Source organism: Ostrinia furnacalis, unplaced genomic scaffold (genome assembly GCF_004193835.3).
Source record: "Ostrinia furnacalis isolate ACB-3 unplaced genomic scaffold, ASM419383v2 OfSCF0720, whole genome shotgun sequence".
Lineage (NCBI taxonomy): Eukaryota > Metazoa > Arthropoda > Insecta > Lepidoptera > Crambidae > Ostrinia > Ostrinia furnacalis.
Genome location: NW_021130959.1, coordinates 124,471 through 146,476, shown reverse-complemented (window position 1 = coordinate 146,476; position 22,006 = coordinate 124,471). Strand labels below are relative to the sequence as shown.

General features: G+C 38.6%; 2 protein-coding genes across 2 annotated transcripts in view; one reads left to right on the top strand and one right to left on the bottom strand.

Annotated features, from left to right (window-relative positions):
* Positions 1-191: 191 nt before the first annotated feature.
* LOC114349900 (pyridoxal phosphate homeostasis protein) lies at positions 192-2,002 on the bottom strand. The gene is made up of 4 exons (XM_028300485.1): positions 1,852-2,002; positions 1,122-1,479; positions 556-797; positions 192-369 (listed from the first exon to the last, which is right to left on the bottom strand). Exons 1-4 carry the CDS (start codon positions 1,942-1,944, stop codon positions 292-294), a joined length of 771 nt encoding a protein of 256 aa, XP_028156286.1. The 5' UTR covers positions 1,945-2,002; the 3' UTR covers positions 192-291.
* A 2,392-nt stretch (positions 2,003-4,394) lies between these two features.
* The window catches only part of htt (huntingtin), an 82,574-nt gene continuing 64,962 nt past the window's right edge, over positions 4,395-22,006 (top strand). The window contains exons 1-15 of the mRNA XM_028300484.1: positions 4,395-4,593; positions 4,667-4,808; positions 6,221-6,342; positions 6,895-7,112; positions 7,761-7,892; positions 9,029-9,162; positions 10,823-11,015; positions 11,420-11,571; positions 12,167-12,325; positions 15,530-15,639; positions 17,136-17,260; positions 18,527-19,332; positions 19,734-19,930; positions 20,564-20,683; positions 21,334-21,589. Of these exons, the coding sequence (XP_028156285.1) occupies positions 4,529-4,593; positions 4,667-4,808; positions 6,221-6,342; positions 6,895-7,112; positions 7,761-7,892; positions 9,029-9,162; positions 10,823-11,015; positions 11,420-11,571; positions 12,167-12,325; positions 15,530-15,639; positions 17,136-17,260; positions 18,527-19,332; positions 19,734-19,930; positions 20,564-20,683; positions 21,334-21,589 (2,931 nt within the window). The 5' untranslated portion in view covers positions 4,395-4,528. The remainder of the gene's footprint in view (positions 4,594-4,666; positions 4,809-6,220; positions 6,343-6,894; positions 7,113-7,760; positions 7,893-9,028; positions 9,163-10,822; positions 11,016-11,419; positions 11,572-12,166; positions 12,326-15,529; positions 15,640-17,135; positions 17,261-18,526; positions 19,333-19,733; positions 19,931-20,563; positions 20,684-21,333; positions 21,590-22,006) is intronic.

Genomic DNA, 22,006 nt, shown 5'->3' with positions numbered 1-22,006 from the left:
TTTGACGGCACAGATTAGAAAAAAAGGCAAAGGTCAATATCCATGCTGCCTAAGAGTCTACCATCTTCAAATGCAGGGTTGGTGGAATTTAAAATTATGAATGAGCTGCACAGAGTAGAGAGTATTGTGAGCTAAAAAGAATATAGTAGATTAGATAGATGCCTTATGTTTACTGAAAGACCACACACCAGTTGTCTGCCAACAAATAATTTTATTTAACATATTAAAAATATAAACAGTAACAGAATGAGATAACTTATTGTCCTATTAGTTTGTTTTCAACATTTTCACTTAGTTAGCCTTTGCCTTCGGAGGTCGAGCGCCGAAGATGGTAGACCCAACTCTAACTGTAGTGGCTCCAAGTTCAATCTGTAAAGGAATAATATTAAGACGAGTGCTAGAGTTGCTTAAATGTGAATCATAATTATTATGACATGCATTTTAGAAATAATTTATCACTATGATAATTAAAATCTCATGGCCTCATCTTGGTACTGATAATGTTTCAGATTAATTACTTAAACATAAAATTAAAAACTAATTTTAAAAACTTACAGCATGTTCAAAATCACTTGACATCCCCATGGATAGTTCAACTTGATTAATATCCAAGTTGAGTTTCTGACACACCTCTTGCCTGCATTTGGCAAGGGTCAGAAAGTCTGGGTTGGGTCCTTTGGAGGTGTCATAGTCATACTGGCCAATGGTCATCAGTCCCACAAACTCTAGATTGGGGCAGTTCTTTATGACATGCTCTACTAATGTTGGTGATTCTGATGGCTCTATTCCATTTTTAGCTGTAACAATAAAGAATTTAGGTTTATAATCTACATCTTGCTTATGTTATTAATGATATCTGGTGCTGGTGAAGCTTAAAACATGTCTAAGTACAGTCAGATGTTTTACAATCTTCTAAGATTTAATTTATAAATAATTAAGGTACAAAAAAAATAGTAAAATAATTAATTTCTACTCTTTTATGTCACACTGTATTACTCAACATATTTTTGTAAATAGCAACTATCACAACTAAATAATGTACTGTTAGTGTGTAATGTGAAATCAGATGTGTTGTAAAAGAAACTATAAACATGGAAATGTAAAATAATTCTTCAATTTACCTTCTTCAGCACTTGTGTTAACCTGCACCATGACCTTCAGTTTCTCCTCTTCTTTCCTGTACTTTACCCATTGCTTATTTACGTTATCTGCTAGTTTCGCTGAATCAATAGTCTCCACCATGAACAATCCCGGTGAACCGAGCAATTTGTTGATCTTGTTTGTTTGCAAATGCCCTATAAAGTGCCATTTGATTTCTTTACATTTCTCAAGAATTTGTGGATCGCTGGCCTTTTCTGCCAGTTCATTTACATAGTTTTCTCCGAAGTGTCTTTGGCCACCCTCGTAGGCCTGTATGATGAGAGCTGCTGGTTTTATCTTAGATACTGCCACAAGCCTTGGTGCTATTTGTGGTAGGTCCTGAAAAAAACAAATGAATATAGCCCTGAAAATTCATATGAAAAAAATAGTAAGAAAACAAATTCATTTTTAGTATAGAAGCTGATAATAACATAATGTGAAAGTTTGTGTGATTACGGAATAAAAAGTCATAAAGGTTAATATTTCTAGAACAAATGGAATGACTTATCTCAGAGAAGGTACCTACTCAGAGCTACTCAGTATGAGCCCACATTTCAACCACTTTTTAAGTAGGTTGGTCATTATAACATAAACTCATGATTAAGATATGTACGGGTAGTATTAGTATTTATTCTTGGTATTCTTTAATTAAATACTTTAATCGATGCAAACAACTCATACATTTAACATTCATAAGAACAATTTCCTCACCTTACTCCTACGGCTTACTGCTGCCTCAATTTGAGTTAACACAGTTTTCAAGCCGTACATTACGTCGATTTCAAGGTCGTCTTCAGCAGACATAATTGAAAATAGGAACAAAATCACAACTATTTTAGGTTGTTTACAACAAGTGATAACTCTCTAAACCACAGATATGGATTAGAGTAGATACAGCAAGTTGATCGTCAAAGCGTGCCATTCCGATATGTCCAAATGGACATACATGGTCGAGTGATGTTCATGTAATCCGATTACAACAATCGGGTACGATGATTTTACGAGGACAGTAGTACGAACACGGTAGAAAGAAGAAATTATTTACGGATTGAGAATTGTAATTAACAGCACAAGTAACAAATAATTAATTAGAATAAAGTAGCAGTAGAAGAAGTATGAAGTAGCATTGTTTTAATACATATCGTGCGATCGCGATGTACTCTTAAGAGTTAAAACCATGTTCCCTGTATGTGATGCACTCAATGTCAAGGAACCGTATTTTATGAAACTAGGTCAGGTACTAGGATATTTTTAAAAGTATGAAATTAAGTATGAATTACTAGTACTATTTAACATAATGGAATAACGATCACTACTTTGATATACGCACAATAAAAATATGATTTGCAAATTAATAAGAAAATTTATAATACAGAATTTATTTTAATCCACAGTTATACTAGCTATAAATAACAAAATATCAGTTTTATCGGAATTAATTAATTGTCGAATCGAGTCACACGATATATTTCGATGACTTTGCGAATGCAGTACGATGATACGATTATTTTTACATTGCGGCAATCACTAAAATTCGCTAAAATGACACTAATGACGTTTAAAAAGTGGCACGCTCGGCTTCATACAATTTTTGACACATGCTGCATCTATCCATATCTGTGCTCTAATCTGTGAGTGTGATAAGAATTATTGAATGAACGAAAAATGATAATCAGTGACAGTTCAAGATATAAAGGTATCACTACACCAAATATAGGTAGCGCCCGCGAGCAACTACTTTTGGATGAAAAATAAAAATAACGTTTTTGAAAGCCTAGGAGATCTGAAAATTAATTTAACTTTATACCTGACTGCGTCAAAAGGAGGGTATGAATACACGGTTCCATAATTATTATTAAGTTTATAGAATTTATTTTCCTTGCAGACTTATAAACTTAACTCGTCTATAAAACATCAGAACATTTTATTTTTGTAGGCATGAAGTAATATCGGAATTGCTGCTAATTGACTTCATAGTATCAAGGAATTTAGACTACCTCCAGTGAGAGTACTATGAGATTGCAGCAGTAGCTTTCAGTGGAATTGCAGCATAAAGATTGACAGATTCTTTCGCAACGCCGAATGAATGAATGATTGTATATTTGTGTGCACAGATATGGACTCTAATCCATATCACAAAATATAACAGAAGGTAAACTCATGTATGTACCTCGCTTTGCATACCTCTCTCGCTCGCACGCTCGGCCGTCGCGCCAGGGTTGTCTTGTCATGTGTTGCGTTTATTTCGTTATGATAGAAAAATGTTACTCTTAATACTATGTAAGAAAGACAATAACAGATATCCACGTATACTTATTTATATTTAGTACGTTATTATAGTAATAGTTTGCAAACAAATACACGAGAAGGAAGTAGTATTTAGTTGAGTGGTTGACACTATTATCCAACTAATATTATAAATGCGAAAGTGTGGATGTCTGGATGTTTGTTGCTCTTTCACACAAAAACTACTGAACGGATTTTGATGTAACTTTACAGTATTATTGTTTATAACCCTGAATAACATATAAGCTATAATTTATGACGATCTGTGACAAACTAAATTTCACGCGGGTGAAGCCGCGGGCAAAAGCTAGTTATCCAATAATTCCTAAAACCTCTCTAAAACAATTTGATATTCCTAATAATTGAGTTGGCTTTCAATTTCAATTGAAATTCAAATAAATAACTTACTTACCTCCCCGAATCAACTGGTAATTTAAAAAATGAAAATTCGGTATTAAATTTAATGATGAGTTTAAGCAACCAAATACCGAACAATTATAATACGGCTTTTTCTGTTCACTCATTTTCGTCAATTTCGCAAAACAAAATAATATCACAGGCGGTTGACCGGCGCGTGACTCAAGCGAACCACATCGAACGTGTGGCGAACGTCTGTCGCGCCACGTCGCGCTCGCATTCGTCCAAGACAGTCTTGCTTGGAGCGGTGTCTATGTGTGCGTGGCTCGAGCGCGTTTAGTATGGAGTTTGTCTTCTGTTATATTTTGTGTCCATATTCTGTGGATATGGATCTACTCTAATCCATATAAATCTGTGTTTGTGTGTGTGTTTTTTTTATTATAATTTAATTTTGGATTAATTAAATAAATTTTAACATATTCCTCAAAATAATATTAATACAAATTTATTTTTATGGAAATTTCTCAATACAATACAAAACACTTGGCTCTATTTATTAATTTTAGTTGCAAGGTTGCAACCATTTTGTTTCTGAACGAACTCGTAATGTCAACATTGTCAACACAATTGATTTTCCCTTTTTACGTTTTGCATTTGCCTCTTCTGCGATTGTAATTCAGATTGAAAACATTGATAGTTATGCTTGATTTGCCTTTTTTGAACACCGGCTGACACCGAAGCAGCCATGAACGTGTTGGAGAAGGCCGAAAAGGCTTTGGAATATTTGAAAAACAACGAAGGTGCAGCGAAGTGAGTTGGTCGATATTCCTTTGAAGTTCAGGGTCTTGTTGTGTTTTTGTAGTGACGTTCATGTTTTTTGCAGGAGTCATGAGCTGCAGACAGCGGCTGGGACCTTGGGCCGGTGTCTAGGAGCGCTAGGGAGCCGCCCGAATTGCGCTAGACACTATGCAAATTTGTTGCACACGGCGATACCCACATTGCTATCTTTGGCAAGCAATGACAGTGTAAGTGAATGGTTGTACAGCCTTTGCGTTACGCTTCGTTGATTCTGATATAAATATCGACTTTACAACAGGAAGATAGTCTGGTACTGTTTAATTCCTAGCACCAATGCACCAGAAAAAACAAGGTTTTCAGTAGGCATGGAAATGATTGCTATTTTTCATTCTATGAAATGATGATTTTTTTTCATATGATTTCACATGCGAAATTTCACAGGCAATGATTTTTATTCGCAGTGTTTTAATGTAGCTCTTTCATAATGTGCTACTTTTAATGAAGTATGAATTATGATGAAGGATTGCTAATTAGCTTAAATATGAAATGTAACAATATCTGTTTCATTTATGTCGCGCAACAAAAAACAAACAGTTTCACAGCACATTGATAACCGCGCGACTAATGAAACTCATTCATTTCATCTGCCTGCTATCTAATGAAATCACACGAATCATGACAAGGAAATCTAAACCTTACACCTTTGAGTTTAAAGTTCATATTTAAAATGCCCAGATTCGTCCGTCATCACATCTCTTGTCCTTTTCTAACACGCACATGATCAAATCATTCCTTCTTACTCGCTCGGTCGCTTCGCAGAGCTGCGCTCACGAACTTCGCTCGAATGAATGAATGAAATTCATGTGAAATTATAGCAGTCTATGTGAAGTAAAATAGCAGGTGTGATTAATGAAATTCATTTCATATGATTTTTCACCTGCTATTCATGAAATGTTCCATGCCTAGTTTTCAGCCTGCTGGCTACTCCTAAAACGTTGAGACTTTAAACTTGATGTCTCTTTTTCTTGTTCTATTAATTGCTAAAGTCATTATGTCTCATTGTGATCAGTCTTAGGAGTGTGAGGCATTAATATTATTATTGTTAGATAGATAGGGAATATACAGGGTGTTTGGCGGAAGGTTAGACAAACTTCGTGGGTGTATAGGTAAGGTCATTTTAATAATACAAGTTTGCCCCTTTTGACCCTAAGAAATAACGCGAGAAAAAATTTCGGAAAAAATAAAGACAAAAATTTCAATTAAAAAAAATTTTGCTGACTTAGGGTCAAATGGGCAAACTAATCCCAACTAATATTATAAATGCGAAAGTAACTCTGTCTGTCTGTCTGTCTGTCTGTCTGTCTGTTACGCTTTCCCGCTTAAACCTCGCAACCGATCTTGATGAAATTTGGCATAGAGATAGTTTGAGTCCCGGGAAAGAACATAGGATAGTTTTTATCCCGGTTTTTGAAACAGGGACGCGCGCGGTAAAGTTTTTCTGTGACAGACAAAATTCCACGCGGGCGAAGCCGCGGGCGGAAAGCTAGTATTCTTATAAAATTACCTTATACCATACACCCTGTATATTTCTTATTTTCCTTCCTTCAATAGATTTCCTTATTATATCTTTGTATTACAGGCAGAAGTACGTCTAGTTGGTGATGAGGCACTGAACAGAGCTGTGGTGGGTGGTTTTGCGTTTCACTCGCACAAAACCAACATTATACTGCAGAATCAGATTGACACTACAAGAAATGCAAGGTCAGTAAAATGTACATAATAATAATATACAGGATTTCTCAAGGATCTTCCAGTCATTTTGTTTTGTTAAAAAATTGTTACTACATAGCTCTAAAAATTATGAAGACAAACAGTGTAAAACTTGATAAAACTAATTCGTTTACACTTAAAAGCTAATTAGGCTAATACTAAGACAATTATGACTCTGTCATTAGTCATATTGTTGATATAACATACTGATTTATCTTTATTTTGATGATACTGATTGTTAACGTATTGTGCAATTTCCTCGGTTGTACATGAGCACGTAGAATTTCATTCAATGACCCCAAGCTACCCATCTTTATCGCTCGCGCGTAATTATATTGCTGGCGACTGCAGTGAGTGTGCGAGCGCGACAGCAATATAATAACGCTGGGTGGGTAATTTGGGCACATTGGACGTAATTCCACGTGTTCGGCGACCGGGTTACTTTAGTTACTGTAGTTACTTTGGTTACTTTAGTCATTCCCGTTTTCCACACACACAAAAACATCTCTTATCTGTAAAACAATAGTGTTTTTTGCTTTACAGATGGATACGCGCAGCTCTGTCCCGTGTTTGTCTCGGCGACTGCTGGCTCCGTCCCGGGCCGGGCAAGATCAGGTCCCAAGCGCAGACTCTGTTCCCGAAACTCAGCCAAATAGTCAGGCAGACAAGCGAAATACAACTAATAGTGGAAGCGCTAGAGAGCAGTTTGCCTCGCATACTCATTGCTTTGGCTGAGTATACCACTGATGAGGAGATCTCAGGTTTGTTGGAGTAAAACTTTTTTTCTGTGATCATATTTTTTTATTCACATATATACTTTTATGAATAGGGGCTTAATATTATTTATTTACAATATTTTCAGTACTAAATAAAAAAAAAATTGTTACAACTTTCGTTCGTTCGTTTCAGCCAAATAACGTCCACTGCTTGACAAAGGCCTCCTCCAAGGTTTTCCACAATGCACGGTCCTGCGCTGACCGCAACCAGGCACTTCCCGCGACCTTTACCAGATCGTCGGTCCACCTAGTAGGAGGCCTGCCCACGCTACGTCTTCCAGCCCGTAGTCGCCCGAGAACTTTTCTGCCCCAACGGCCATCATCTCTACGAGCTTGATTTTAGCAATTCTGCGAGCTATGTCGGTCACTTTGGTTCTCCTGCGGATCTCCTCATGTTACAACTTTATAACTGTTAAAAATTACATATTATTTATAAGTAAGGCAGAGACATCTTGTGACAAGTCTGGCAACACCTTCCATCTTGAAAAACCACTATTCGAAAACTTACTAAACTATACTAGTGCAATGACGTCATTTAATATGTCAACACATCAAGTAACGTCACGAGATTTTACTAAAGACATGAAGTACAAATTCGTCATTTTAATAAGCCAAACATTTTATCCTTTACAGAGTTGTCAAAGGCGCTTCTCTCCCACGCCGAGTCGTCGGAACCTGCGGTGCGGCGTGGCGTTTCGGCGTGCGTAGCGCAGTTATGTGCGAATAGGGAACCATTGCTCACAAATGTACTGGCCAGAGTTTTCGGTAAGTTACTTCTCTATTACATGGACTACAATCTCTCTCTCATACAAGGGGGCAGGGGTACAACAAACCTCTTGTGTCTCTCTCTCACGTGGACAACAAAGGAAGAGAGGGATGCCAACCCCCTTGTTTCCCTCTAATGTGGACAGCAAAGGAAGAGAGGGATAACAAACCTTATACGGCATTTCGCCGTGCGTGTTCGGTAAGTTTACTTCTTACTTTCTTCTTACGTGGACTACAAGGGATTCTCTCTCAGCCGGCGGAGCGAGCGTGGCGCAGTTATGTGCGCATAGGGAACCGCTGCTCACAAATGTACTGGCCAGGGTTTTCGGTAAGTTACTTCTCTATTACATGGATTACAAAGGGTGACAACAAACCCCTTGTTTCTCTCTTACATGGACAGTATTGGACAGCTAAGGGAGAGAGGGACAAAAACCTCTTGTTTCTTTCTCACCGCGTCTTCAAAAGGGGTAGGACAAGAAACCTCTTGTGTCTCTCTCACAGGACTACAAGGGTGAAGGCAATAAACCTCTTGTTTCTCTCTTAAGTAGACAGCAGTGGGAAAGAGGAACAACAAACCCCTTGTTTCCCTCTCACGTGGGCTACAAGGGAGAAGTGGGACAAAAAACTTCTTGTTCTTCTGTTTCACACGGCACTTCGCCGTGCGTGTTCGGTAAGTTTACCTCTTACTTCGTATACTGCAAGGGGGAGGGGAACAAGAAACCTTGTCTCTCTTGCGAGGACTACAAGGGTGAGGGAAACAATAAACCTCTTGCTTATCTCTTCCGCGGAATAAAAGGGGGGGAGGGAAAACAAATCACTTGATTTTCTGTCACACAAACTGCAACAGGGGAAGGGGACAACTAACCCCTTGTTTCTCTCTTAAGTGGAAAGCAGAGGAAGAGAGGGGCAACAACCCTCTTGTTTCGCTCTCACCTGAGCTACAAGGAGGGAGGGGGACAACAACTCTTACGCGAACTACAACGAAGGAGGGAGACTACAAACATCTTGTTTCTCCCTCACGCGGGCTACAACACAAAGTCTTGCTATCCTCTCACACCGAGTCTCCGAAGTAGTCCGATCAACAAAGCTTTTAACAAAAACAACAAAGTAACCCGAATACGTTTTCTTTTCGACAGAGAAACTCTGGCCAACTTCGACTGATAACGCGACAGTGATGGGCTGGTTTTGCGTGATCAAAGCCATATTCCAACTGAACGACATAACCAAGTTCACTGAAAACGAACTGTTCACTGTACACGATTATTTGGAGGTAAGTGGATAGAAAAGATTTTTGAATATTGCTTTAATGCCTTTGTGATCCAAAGGCTCACGATATAACAATATGCTCAGTTCTATTTCTAAGTAATACAGCCTTGACAATCACCTAGCTATTTAGTGCTTTAAACGGTAGTATCTAAAATGTGACAAAGATACCGAAGTGGTATGCAAGCTGTATGTGCTTCATGTAAAATGGTTTTGAAAAGGGCCTGCATAATCTATACTAATATTATAAATGCGAAAGTAACTCTGTCTGTCTGTCTGTCTCACTTTCACGCCTAAACCACTGAACCGATTTTGATGAAAGGATGATGGGCACAAANTTATCCCAACTAATATTATAAATGCGAAAGTAACTCTGTCTGTCTGTCTGTCTGTCTGTCTGTCTGTTACGCTTTCCCGCTTAAACCTCGCAACCGATTTTGATGAAAGGATGATGGGCACAAATGTATGGAAAGTGGTACCCGCTCCAATAGCCATAACCAATATATATTTCAAAAGGCCTTTAGATGTAGGAAAATATCTGCTATGTGGCCAGTTCTAATTCACGTTTTGAAAGCAGTAATTCCACTAAGTATTATAAGAAAATATAACACATCATCCATGTATACGAGTATGTACTATGACTACAATCAATTCATATAACTTAAAGAAGCATTGAAAAGGAAAGNTCTTGTGGGTTTATTCGCTTTAGCAACCCATAATAAAACCCTTAAGAAGTAATAAAACTTTAACCCCTTTATTAATAAAAGTTACACCCTAGTTGAACTCTGGCTTAAATTGTCATTTGGTATGGAAATATCATTTTAATCCAAGGTTCTTCCTAGGTGTAACTTTTTATTAATAAGGGGGTAGTACTACTTTAAATAAAAATATTTATTTCACAATTATTATCCCCATCAATAATTATGTTAAGGAAGCATGCTGGATCAGTAAACCCTTCCTGCCTGGCATAACCTAAGTAACATACGATGGACACGTATGATACTTCTTCTTCCTCGGTTCCTCACTGATGAGGATCGCGACCACAGATAGTGTTCCTCCACAGACTGCGGTCATAAGCTGTGTGGACCGCACGATACAAACTCCCGCCCACCGTTTGCCTCACCGCGTCCGACCATCTCATCGGTGCCCTGCCCCGAGCGCGTCTGTCTTCCATACTGTATGATACTTAGGTTACACAAAAAGTATCTTTATCTTCGAACGCAACCAGATCTGAGGCTGGTGGCCATAGTAAATGTTGTTCGTCTTGGTAAGACCTTTCAAATGACACTACAAACATAACTATTGGAGCCGGGTACCATTCTGCTAAAAGTATGTATATCTTCGTACACAACCAGATCTGAGGCTGGTGGTCATAGTAAAAGTTGTTCATCTTGGTAAGACCTTTCAAACGATACTAGACACATATCTATTGGAGCCGGGTACCATTTTGCCCATTGTCCTTTGGCACAGAGATAGTTTGAGTCCCGGTTTTTGAAACAGGAACGCGCGCGATAAAGTTTTTCTGTGACAGACAAAATACCACGCGGGCAAAGCCGCGGGCGGAAAGCTAGTGATGAATAATTTAAATTGTGAATGAAGTTTCTGGTAAAGATATGAATAATTTATAATTATGATAAATACGCAACAATTAATTTCGAAATTTTCAGCTATACAACCTCTGCATCCACTACATAGAACAGACCACAAACGACCACAACATCCAGAATGCAGTCTTGGAATGCCTCATGACCATACTATCTCAGGCTACTGGCGAGTACAGGAAGGCTTTGTTGGAAAAACACCCGATTCTCGTCAATTTAGACCAGAGACAAACGGATAAAGGGCACAGGAGGAATATTAGTAAGTGTTTGTGGTTTAGATTAGCTATAAATAAGTGGTATGAAAAATATCATGACAAATGCAGAGGCCTTCATATTTTAAACTTTATAGCTTTTATGAACAATCAAGAAGTAAAACATTTAAAAATGTAACTGAAACTTTACAATATTGTGTTGTTGTATTTGCACATGAAATATCGTATAGTAATCTGTCTCAGGCATTTGACCATGTAGGACTTCTTTCAACCTGTTAACTAATTTATCTAATTTAAGCCAAATTATTCATGTATTATCTCAATCACGGTTTAAGATACATAATTAACATACAATTAATATGTAGAAATAAATAAGGGGTACTGAAAGGGTCACCTCTAGGTCCATATCTTTTACTTGTTAATTTTAATTTACAAACACTATATTTACCAGGTTCAACCAGCATAATATCAACTCGCTACGTGCCCAGTCCATCGTCAGAGCCAAGAGATCAGATGGAACTGTCCTTCAGAGGAGAACTACAGCTGGGAAGCTTGCTACAGTTGAATACGCCGAGTTTCAGCGTTGAGGACTTGAGTATACAGGTTAGAATGATTTTTAAAAATCTGTTTTGTTCGTTTTACACGAACATTTTCTTATGTTATTACATTACTTTGAAAAAATGATGTGTAAAAATTGGCTGAAAGAGTAATTACATACGACAGTAACAAAAATATTTGATAGATGTGATGTTGGTCAACAAAAAAGATTAACACTGGTTCAAAATTATGTTTTAATACAAAACCACAAAATTATTATTACTGACGGGATTGCTACCATGTACCTTAATTTTGAGTTTCCGATATTTCGTCACTGTTGCAAGCGCCATGGTCACGGAGTAAATGAAGAAACTTGCGGGTGAGATGTTATGGGCAGTTTCGGTCTACCATCTTTCGCAATCTTTTATTACTCAATCCCGTCAGAAATAACAATTTTGTTAGTGACCATGAAAGTTTAAAATAATATATTACAAAACCACAGTTTAAATTCGTGTTCAATTTGCGTATATTTTTTTATAAGTAAAGGCGTTGTCTCTGATAATATAGGGTACTGTTACAGTACATAATAAATGACCTAATGATTAAGGGAACAAAGCTCTCACATAGATATTCTAATTCCCGCTTTTTCAAATCAATTCAGACACCAGACTCCCCAGCAAGCGAAAACGACATACCGATACCGTCAGCAGATCAACTATCTAAAGATCTGACGGAGAAACTCCAGGAATTCGAGGAGTATGAGAAGGAAAGTGACCAGGGTGACGCGGTCGAGCAAGTCATGGGAGGAGCTGGATTCAAGGTCAGTAGGCCAAACCCACAGAATAATAATAAGTACTACGTACAGAAGTTTTACTTCGCGAAGGTATTTAAAAAAATGTATGCTCAATGTCATTAACAATATAGTGTAATTTAGCTTGTCTCAAGAGTCAAGCACCATTTTGTTGACAAACGTCAGTGATCGGCACTGCGCCGAAGCTATAGGGCTGACTTCGGTAAAATGATGTGACGTGAGGTGCCAAACTGCGGAAAATGGCAGAGGAAATACATGATTTAGAATGAATTATCATGAATAATATTAATTGCTTATTTACCTCTCAGTGTCTTGAGGCAACTTAAAAAAGTACATTCTGTGTTTTTATTATTATTTAGGCAGTTAAATACTGCACAGTATTTAGTACACCATTTTCTTTATTTTTTTCCATCATACACAAGAATATGCGTGCGTGAGTCAATGTTCGCTCGTATGTGAGGCCTTGTCGAATAGTATCCTGTAGGTGGGCCATCGTGCGTGTTTTGTTTTCGATGTAAACTCGCGGAGATGAACAGGCCTGGTAATATGCCCAAAAACAGAACACATTGCTCGCGACAGCAATGATGACAGCAGCGACGTCATAATGTAAACAGTTTACATTGCTTGCGTAGCACTAAAGATTATTCGAACGTTTAGTACTGATACCGCAGTGGATAATGAGCACATATTTTGATTACTTTGTGTGTGTGAATTTCTTATGTGACACTGAGTTTCATTCAAACTCAGCGCATTAGTTGGCATCTCTCTGTCTCTATGACCAAACCCGAAACGAACTATGTCGCTGACATATCCCGACGGATTAGCAAGCTGAAGTGGCAATGGACAGGGCACATAGTAAAGCTCATAAAACACATTTGTTTCTGTAAATAAGCTTAAAAAAGCACTTTTACACGTCCCAGTATTAACCCTACCACTGCTTCAGGACAATAAATGGGCCAGTGCTGAGAAGAAGCAGCGCAAGAAACTCAGTCATTATTGTCAGCCTCTTTTTCAAAGGTTTACAGGCTTTAAAAACACATAGTTAAAAATACATAGTACGCAGAACTGACGGCCGATGGGGCAGCAACGGAAAGCGCAGCGTGTAACTTGAAATGTCGAGTAAAAGTATGCAAAAAGGATCCTTAAAATCATTAAATTTGGTTGTTCTACCACAATATAATTACCGTTGACCGCTTGCATACCTATCATTTGCTTTCAGCTTCTTTTCTGTTCTGCAAAGTGTGTCTTCTCCCTGGCACAGTTCATCTATGGCGCACTTACTTATTAAGTGCGCTTTCCAAAAATAATCACGAATATTTATATTTATTAATTAATCGACTTCAACAAAGGATGAGATTATTTATAACTAGCGTACATCGAAATATGCCAGTCTTAAAATATCAAATTTAATCTCCAGTATATCTAAAATTGTCCAAATTCAAATGATATCGCGAATTAAAACCGAACAGTGCCATCTATCGGAGCTTCTGACACCGACAAAGAAACTGAGAGTGTCATGTAAGTTGATTGAGTAGATGGCGCTGTGAAACCTGTTTGAACTTATTGGCGTGAAAGCGAAACGTCAAGTCTGGCAGTTTTGGTTGCCAAACTACTCGCGAAGTTGAACGAAGTAGGGAGTGTGAACACGCACTTCGCTTCTAACAACCTCGACTCATCTCTCCCAACTTCCGATTGTCGGTAAAGGGCCCGAGTAAAGGATCCGAAGCGTTTTAGGCGTAGTTACACTATGCGCGAAATTGATCGAGTCAGTGTAAACTCGCAGTTCGGTTCGTTTTTCCGTGCGACGCCCAAACTTCTGAGTGTTACGCTTCTGTTCGACCAATTTCTCGCAGTGTAACTGCGCCAATGAAGTTTGAACACGAAGTGTCTCACTCCTTCGGTATTTCGTCAAAGCGCCTAAGCGAGTAGTGTATAGGTATAGGAATAGAGAAGTTTAGTATAGGACTAGATGTTGTTACTTCGATAGTATGTGTAGAGGAAGTTAACCCATTAACGCCCGCCGTACAATAATTTGTACACAACTTTAAGTTACGATAAATCTGATTAAGAGGGTATTTTAACTCTGGAAATAATTCCAACCGGTAAACGAAGGTCTATGCATTACATCCTAAGATGAAACAGAACATAATTATAAAATCTTAAGGGGGTATTTTACGATTACGTTTCAGTGATTTTTTCGTATCTCCTAGTGGATAGTTGACAATTTTTTATACAAGGTTTAAGTTACACAAAATACCGAATAAGTTGTTAGTGTATTAGCTAACAACATATCCTAATAAAAAATACATAAAAATGTTCATTTCATGGAAAGTTTTTTATGCTATAACTCCCAAAGTGATGCTGTACTAACTTTAGTACAATGGGCGCTTGACATGTTACGTAAAATAGTAAAATAATGACATTATTATTAGAGTGTTTACTAATTTCTTCATTGTTCTTGTATGTAATCTTTATTTTCTTTTTCCAATAACATGGCTCTTTATGTATAGGGTTACAGACAACAAAAAGAAACATTTTGTTTTTCCAATTACGACCTGTTTGTCGACCTAAAGAGACTTAGTTACATAGTTTTTGGAACCATACGTGACAGCAGAACCAAACGGTATCCTTTGATTACTTATAAAGATTTTCACAAAAAGCCTAGTGATATGGCCACCTTCCAGCTCCATCATCAGATCAGCTCCATGTCATCATAATATTGCATGGTCATCCAAATCACATGTGTTTGCGAAATTTCAGCTTAATCGGTTGCCTGGAAGTGGGTCTTAATTCAGTTTGCAAGATTCCACCCATACAAATATGAGCCAGTCGTTGTAATATGACGTCACGCGCATAAAATGGCGGGCCGGCCGCCGCCCGCACTTTTAAAATTCAATATCTTGGAAACTAATTGACGTATCGAAATAATTCTTTCACGTGTATTTTTTATTTTTAACAGAGAATACAGAAAGCTAAAAAACAAAATTAGTGAACATTCTTCATTATGAACGGATTTCCAATTTTTTTTTCTTCGATAGGGTATACTCCCGAGGTAGTCCCACGGTCACAAAGTCAGGGTTTGATGATAGGATCCTAGGGAAATCGATTGCCCTCGAATGATGGTGACCAGTCGTAACACAAGTACATTTTAACACAACGGTTCTTAAAAAAACCCTTAATGTTTTATCAATCTTTATTTTTATTTACTTACAGATAAACATTGGTGCGTCTACTGATGAGGACGTGCCTCTGAAATACTGTTCCAGACTGCTCGCCTCCAAGTACTTGCTGGCTGGAAACAAAGGCGATCTTATACATGACCGGTGAGTGTTTTATGAAAAGAAATCAAAATAAAAAGAAAAGATTTTGATTTTGATTTGCTGGCTGGAAATATAGGCGATCTTATACATGACCGGTGAGTGTTTTAAAAAGAAATAATGTAGGTCGCGCAATGAAAGTTGAGACTGTCTTGCGTAGTCGAACTGACAGTGCTTTCTGTCTCGCTTGCAGACATTTAACAAGAGCGAGGTAGCTATAGTTGTTGCAATTCACGAAGGCGAGTGAGCTTTACATGTGTGGTGGCTCGCTACTGTTCGTTTTTTACCCACGGAATTGGAATGGAATGGAATGTTTAACTACCTAGCTCGCATCACTTATGACTATAATTTGTATATTTTAAAGACTGTAAACCCTTGAAAAGGAGGCTGACAATAGTGACTGAGTTTCTTGCGCTGCTTCTTCTCAGCACTGGCCCATTTATTGTTCCGAAGCAGTGGTAGGGTTAATATTGGGACGTGTAAAAGTGCTTTTTTAAAGCCTATTTGCTAAAATAAATGAATTTTATGAATTTTAATTTTAACGGCGACTTTCTGTAGCGATGTAGTTGCGTTGCTGTAGCGCTTTGGCATCACTTCTGTAGTGCGTTGTAAATGCGACTAACGCGGCTTAGTAGCGATGCTCGCCGTGGGCGAGGTCCCTTATACCACAGAATAATAATATGTACTACGTACAGAAGTTTTATTTGGCGAAGGTATTTAAAAAAAAATATGCTCAATGTCATTAACAATATGGTATAATTTAGCCTGTCTCAAGAGTCAAGCACCATTTTGTTGACAAACGTCAGTGATCGGCACTGCGCCGAAGCTATAGGGCTGACTTCGGTAAAATGATGTGACGTGAGGTGCCAAACTGCGGAAAATGGCGGAGGAAATACATGATTTAGCATGAATTATCATGAATAGTTAATATTTAACTACTTATTTACCTCTCAGTGTTTTGAGGCAACTTAAAAAAGTACATTCTGTGTTTTTATTATTATTTAGGCAGTTAAATACTGCACAGTATTTAAGTAGTACACCATTTTCTTTATTTTCTTCCATCATACACAAGAATACGCGTGCGTGAGTCAATGTTCGCTCGTATGTGAGGCCTTGTCGGATAGTATCCTGTAGGTGGGCCATCGTGCGTGTTTTGTTTTCGATGTAAACACGCGGAGATGGACAGGCCTGTTTATACTATCTTTATGTGCATGTACACACACAAGTAAATCTCACTCGCCTTCGTGAGTTGCAAGAACTATAGTGTATTCGACATTGTACTTCTTCTTCTCAGCACTGGCCCACATGTTCGTCCCGATGTAGTGGTAGGTTTTGACCGGGACTTGTTGCAAGCTTCTAAAAATAAATAAAACCTAACTACTAAAAAGTTACACGCTTGTTGAACACTGTTTTAAAATGACATTTTCGTACTAAGCGTCACTTTAAATCACTTCAACGACCGTGTAATAATGTTATTATACAGAGATAAAACTCTTTCACAGGACTGTAAGAGTGTCAGTGAAGTCATCAGCATTGAATTGTCTATCAGAAATACTCAGGCTGTTTCCTCAAGCTATGACCATGTACTTGGACAAGGATGCCGATATCAAAACCCACAATATTTCTGGTAAGTTTGTGTTGTCAATCAGCAATATTATGTATTTACTGATCAGCAGCTTGGCAGGGGTTTTGTGGCGTCAAACGTCAGTGAGACTTTATTTATTTATTTATTTAAAATCTTTATTGCACACATAAAAAACAGTGGTACAACAGGCGAGCTTAATGCCATGTGGCATTCTCTTCCAGCTAACCAGAAAATTAGACAAAACAGAATTTAAGTAGGCGGTGCAAAATAGTACAAATACAAAAAAAACTTATACTAATATAATACATAAAATATTATAATATATTAATACAAAATATGTACCTACATAAATACATACATATACATAATATACGGTGGATAACGAGAAGGTTTATGAGAGATCAAGATGACGAGATACGTTCAAGGAAATGCTTGCGCACAGAGTATTTAAACACATACTTGCTGGGAGCCTGCCTAATGTTCTCGGGAAGAGCGTTCCAAAGGCGAATAGATTGGAGAAGGAATGAATTGGAGAGGAAACCAGTGCGGTGGGATGGGGTAGAAAGAAGAAGTTTGTTGGAGGAACGAAGTTGCCTTACATGAGTTGAACTTAAAAGAGTATACTGAGATTTAAGGTAGGAAGGAGCATTAGGGTCATTTAAGATGGTAAACTTTTAAACTGCGATCTCCAACACGCCTGCCAAGCGTGGAGATTATGGCAAAACCCTCCACTATAATGGAGGAGGCTCATAGTCCAGTAGTGGACTGTAAAGGGCTGTTGATGATAATGATGAAGATGGTAAAAAGTGTAGTGAGAATTCTGGCATTACGCCGTAGAGGAACAGGTAGCCATTTGAGCTCAGATCGGTAGGAGGAGATGTGGTCATATTTACGTAGACAAAATATGAACCGGATGCAACTGTTGAGAAGGCGGTCCAGTTTGTTAAGGAAAACTTGATTAAGGTCCGGATAACACACATCAGCATAATCTATGAGCGGGAAAATTAGGGCGTGAACAAGTAAAATCTTGGTTTTGACAGGAAGGAAATATTTTAATCTGCAAAGAGAACGCAATGTGGCAGTGACCTTCCGGCTAATCTCTGAGACCTGAGTCGTCCAGCCAAGAGTATACAGCCAACTTTAAATGCTCCGTTACGCAAAAATATGTCAATGTCACCACCTCTTCCGTGTCGCTCCCATACCACAGGCATTAATTCAGTTTAGCGTTAGATCTATAAAAAACACTGGCACACCCAGTATAAATCATTCTTATTTCATCGTCATTAATTGATTGCTTATTATTTTCAGGATCGTCAGAAGGCACAGACTCCAACCAAGACCACATAAACGACTTCATCTTAGAACGAAACGTGTGCTACCAAGATTCCTTAACTGATTCCCTTAGCCAAGACCTACTCAACCGAAGCTGTGATTCTTCCCAACCCATCTCAAAAAAGGAATCAAAATCATTAGAGAAATCTCAAGACAGCTTAGAACCGAAAAGCTCTTCCAAAGATGTCCAAAGCGCGATCCTGGATAGCAAAGTGTACGCGAAAAACGACCTTGGTGCAAGCGAAATAAGCGCTGATAGTACCAACCCCAACATGACCAATAGCAATTTCACAACGAATTCAAATATGACTGGTAGCAACACAGGCTATCCCATGTCGAGCAGTGGAGATATACTGTCTTCTAGCATAGATTTGGACATGAAATTCGACCATTTCGGCGAATCGACAACTAATTTGGACAACCTTGACGCGTTTAGGGATTTGGAAAAGAGAGAGGAAAGGTCTAAAAGACCGTTACAGAGAACAGATGAAGTTCATAGTAAAGATGCTCCAGAAATGGTGGATAAAAGTGTCGATGCCAAAAGCGAGACGATGGATAGCAAGGAGTTTGAATTTCAGCACATGAGTGATATTATTGTTTTGTTAGAGGGTCATAATGACCCCCAAATTAGGGGGTTGGTGAGGGTCTGTATAGGGAGCTACTTGACTGCAGCCTTGGAGATATCCCATGGCGATTACCATCGGTGGAGGAATTTTAGTGTACTACCGAAGGATGTGAGCGAGAATATTTGTACGGAGAAGCTGGTTGGGATTGTGTTGAAGGTAAATATTTTGATACATATTAAAAACAAAGTTCTGTGTCTGTTTATTCGCTTATTATTAAAATAAAGAAAATTACTACTGATCGGATTTTCATGCGGTATTAAATATTGAAATTCGAAATTCATTCGGAATAAATACTATTTTCAGGTTCACGTAAGTAATATTTTAATGAATTTGTGTAGTCAGTAGTGAGTGAATTACAAAACACTGAAAAACATAATAAAAAAAAAAAGTACACAGTACAGTAAAATAGTATAAAGTTGATGCTGTTACAAAATGTCAGATAATGTTTTAGATGCTTTTGTCTTCAGTAGAATAAATTGTGAAAGATTAGTGCGGCATTCTAGTGTTGTATTAAAACAATAGTCGAACGATTATTCAAAAATAAACCTTATTTCCAGGGCCTCTCCGACGAGATTCACTCCACAGTGAACCACACGCTGTCCAGCCTGACTACTATGGCCACGGCTTTATGCAACAGTGTGCACTGGCCTTTAGTCGTGGAAGCCCTCAATACGCTGGACAGTGTAGAGAGCAATAGCTACTGGCTGTGTAGGGTGAATCTGTGTAGGCTGTACGAGAAACTGCCTTATCAGAAGTAAGTGGACTTATCATAGATCGATATTCTCTTAATAATCAGGTCGTATATTTGGCAGGTGTTTGACCGCACCTGATATTAAGTGAGATGTAAGCTAGGGTGGTACAGTCAGCGTCAAATAGTTCGTGACACCCAAAAAAGCCAAAAAGTTCGTTACACGTCTTGGTTTGTTACAATTTGATTACAGTTGTGTTGTCAACTTTTTGGTCACTTTGGTGTCACTATTGGGCGCTGACTATACATGGTTATGGAAAAAAAAATGGTCATGATGTTACTGATGTTGAATGATTTTAATTTATCTAATGAGGGCTGCCGTGTTTGTGCTCACCGGTTGATATCATGGGCAAGCATACCTGTTCAGTAAATGCTTTTTCACTCTCGCCTTGAGGCCCGGATTACGGGAAAGACTTTACTGCAAAAGGATGACCCCCACTATTTTACCAGAGGGAAATGGAGGATTTCGCCTAAACTAGCATATGGGTTGGGAAGGCCAGATATTATGGTGTGAATCTCAACTAAATATGCAGGTTGTTCCAAGTTCAAAATTATCAATTTTTTTGCAATTAGGCTTCTAAAATCGTCTGTTCACGTCCCAGTTGTTATGTTTCTTACTTTTGCTTGATTGTTTTGCAGATTGTTTATGCTCTACCCAAACTACCGGAAGAAAAGCAAACTTATAATGGACACATTGATACGCCTGTTAGCTGACCAAGATCAAAAAGTGAGGGATGCGGCGTCACAGACTATTGCCAAGTAAGTCGTCATTCTTCTACTCGTATGTTGTAGTAAGTTATAAATGGAGTTACAATTCTGATATCAGACTTTATGTGCCTCATAAGTATCTGACATAGTTCAATCAGATCGACAGCTTAACTTATCCTCTGAAGTAAGGATTTGGTTTCTTTTTCGGAAAAATCATGTTAGAATTTTCAGAATATCTTCAAGTTTTGAATGCACAGGACTAACTTGAAAGAACCTCTATTTCTTAGATGCTGTCGTAATGTCACATAACTATCTCAAATAATGAACTGCGTCGCTTAACTGAGCCAGTGCTTGAGGAATAAGAGCGGCACTGGAGGGTGTTTTGTGACGTTAAACGTCAGCGAGACTTCAGTGCTTCTTGTATGTGTGACTTGTATTCTCTGTCACGTCATATTTATTAATGTCGCCCCTCCCGTGTCGCTTCCATGCCTCAGACAATGGCGCCCATATTCACAAACGATGCTTGCTTAAGTGAAGCAGCAAATCGAACGCACTTCGTTGAATAGAGCTCTGTGATTGATTCGTGTGTCACTCTGTGCGTCCACGCGCACTGTGAGACCAGTGATGTTAGTGAATCCAGGCGTTACTCGTAGCACTACTAATTTTTGTATAGTTTTGAATGATGTTTATTTTGATTCCAGGATAATCCCAAAAATCTTCCCGCCCGCCCGCGAAACGCCCACATCAATGGCCGCCGAAATAGCGAAGCAGCACAGCAAGAAATTCATCTTCGACCATAGACAACTGTCTCTAGAATTGGTCAGAGATATGTACTTCTACAACGACTTGCCGGATCAATTCCGAGGGGGGGAGATGTTAGAATCGGTAGATGGACTGAGGAGTGTAGTGGGGGAGTTGGTGGGAAGACTAATGACTGCTAATTGTAAATATTACTCGGTAAGTATCTTATTTATAAATCCAAATACCTCAGTGCCTGAAGACGAAAGTCTTCAATCAGTGTATGTTACCAGTGATGATATACGGCTCGGAAACGTGGCCTCTCAATATAGGCCTTATAAATAAGCTCAAAATTGCACAGCGTGCTATGGAAGGGGATATGTTCGGTGTTACGAACTAAAGTCGCTGACATATCCCGACGGATTAGCAAGCTGAAGCAGCAATGGGCAGGGCACGCAGAACTGACGGCCGATGGGGCAGCAAGTTTCTGGACTGGAGGCCACGTACCTGAAAGCATATCGTAAGACGTCCACTCACAAGGTGGACCGACGACTTCATAAAGGTAGCAGGAAGGCGATGGATGCAGGCCGCTACCAACCGGGAATTATGTACATCATTGGGGGAGGCCTATATTCA

Coding starts and splice junctions, on each gene's coding strand:
- LOC114349900 (XM_028300485.1), bottom strand. CDS start 1,944: ATGTCTGCTGAAGACGACCTTGAAATCGACGTAATGTACGGCTTGAAA. Junction 1,480..1,851: donor CAGTAAGCCGTAGGAGTAAG/GTGAGGAAATTG, acceptor TGTTTTTTTCAG/GACCTACCACAAATAGCACC. Junction 798..1,121: donor TAACACAAGTGCTGAAGAAG/GTAAATTGAAGA, acceptor TTATTGTTACAG/CTAAAAATGGAATAGAGCCA.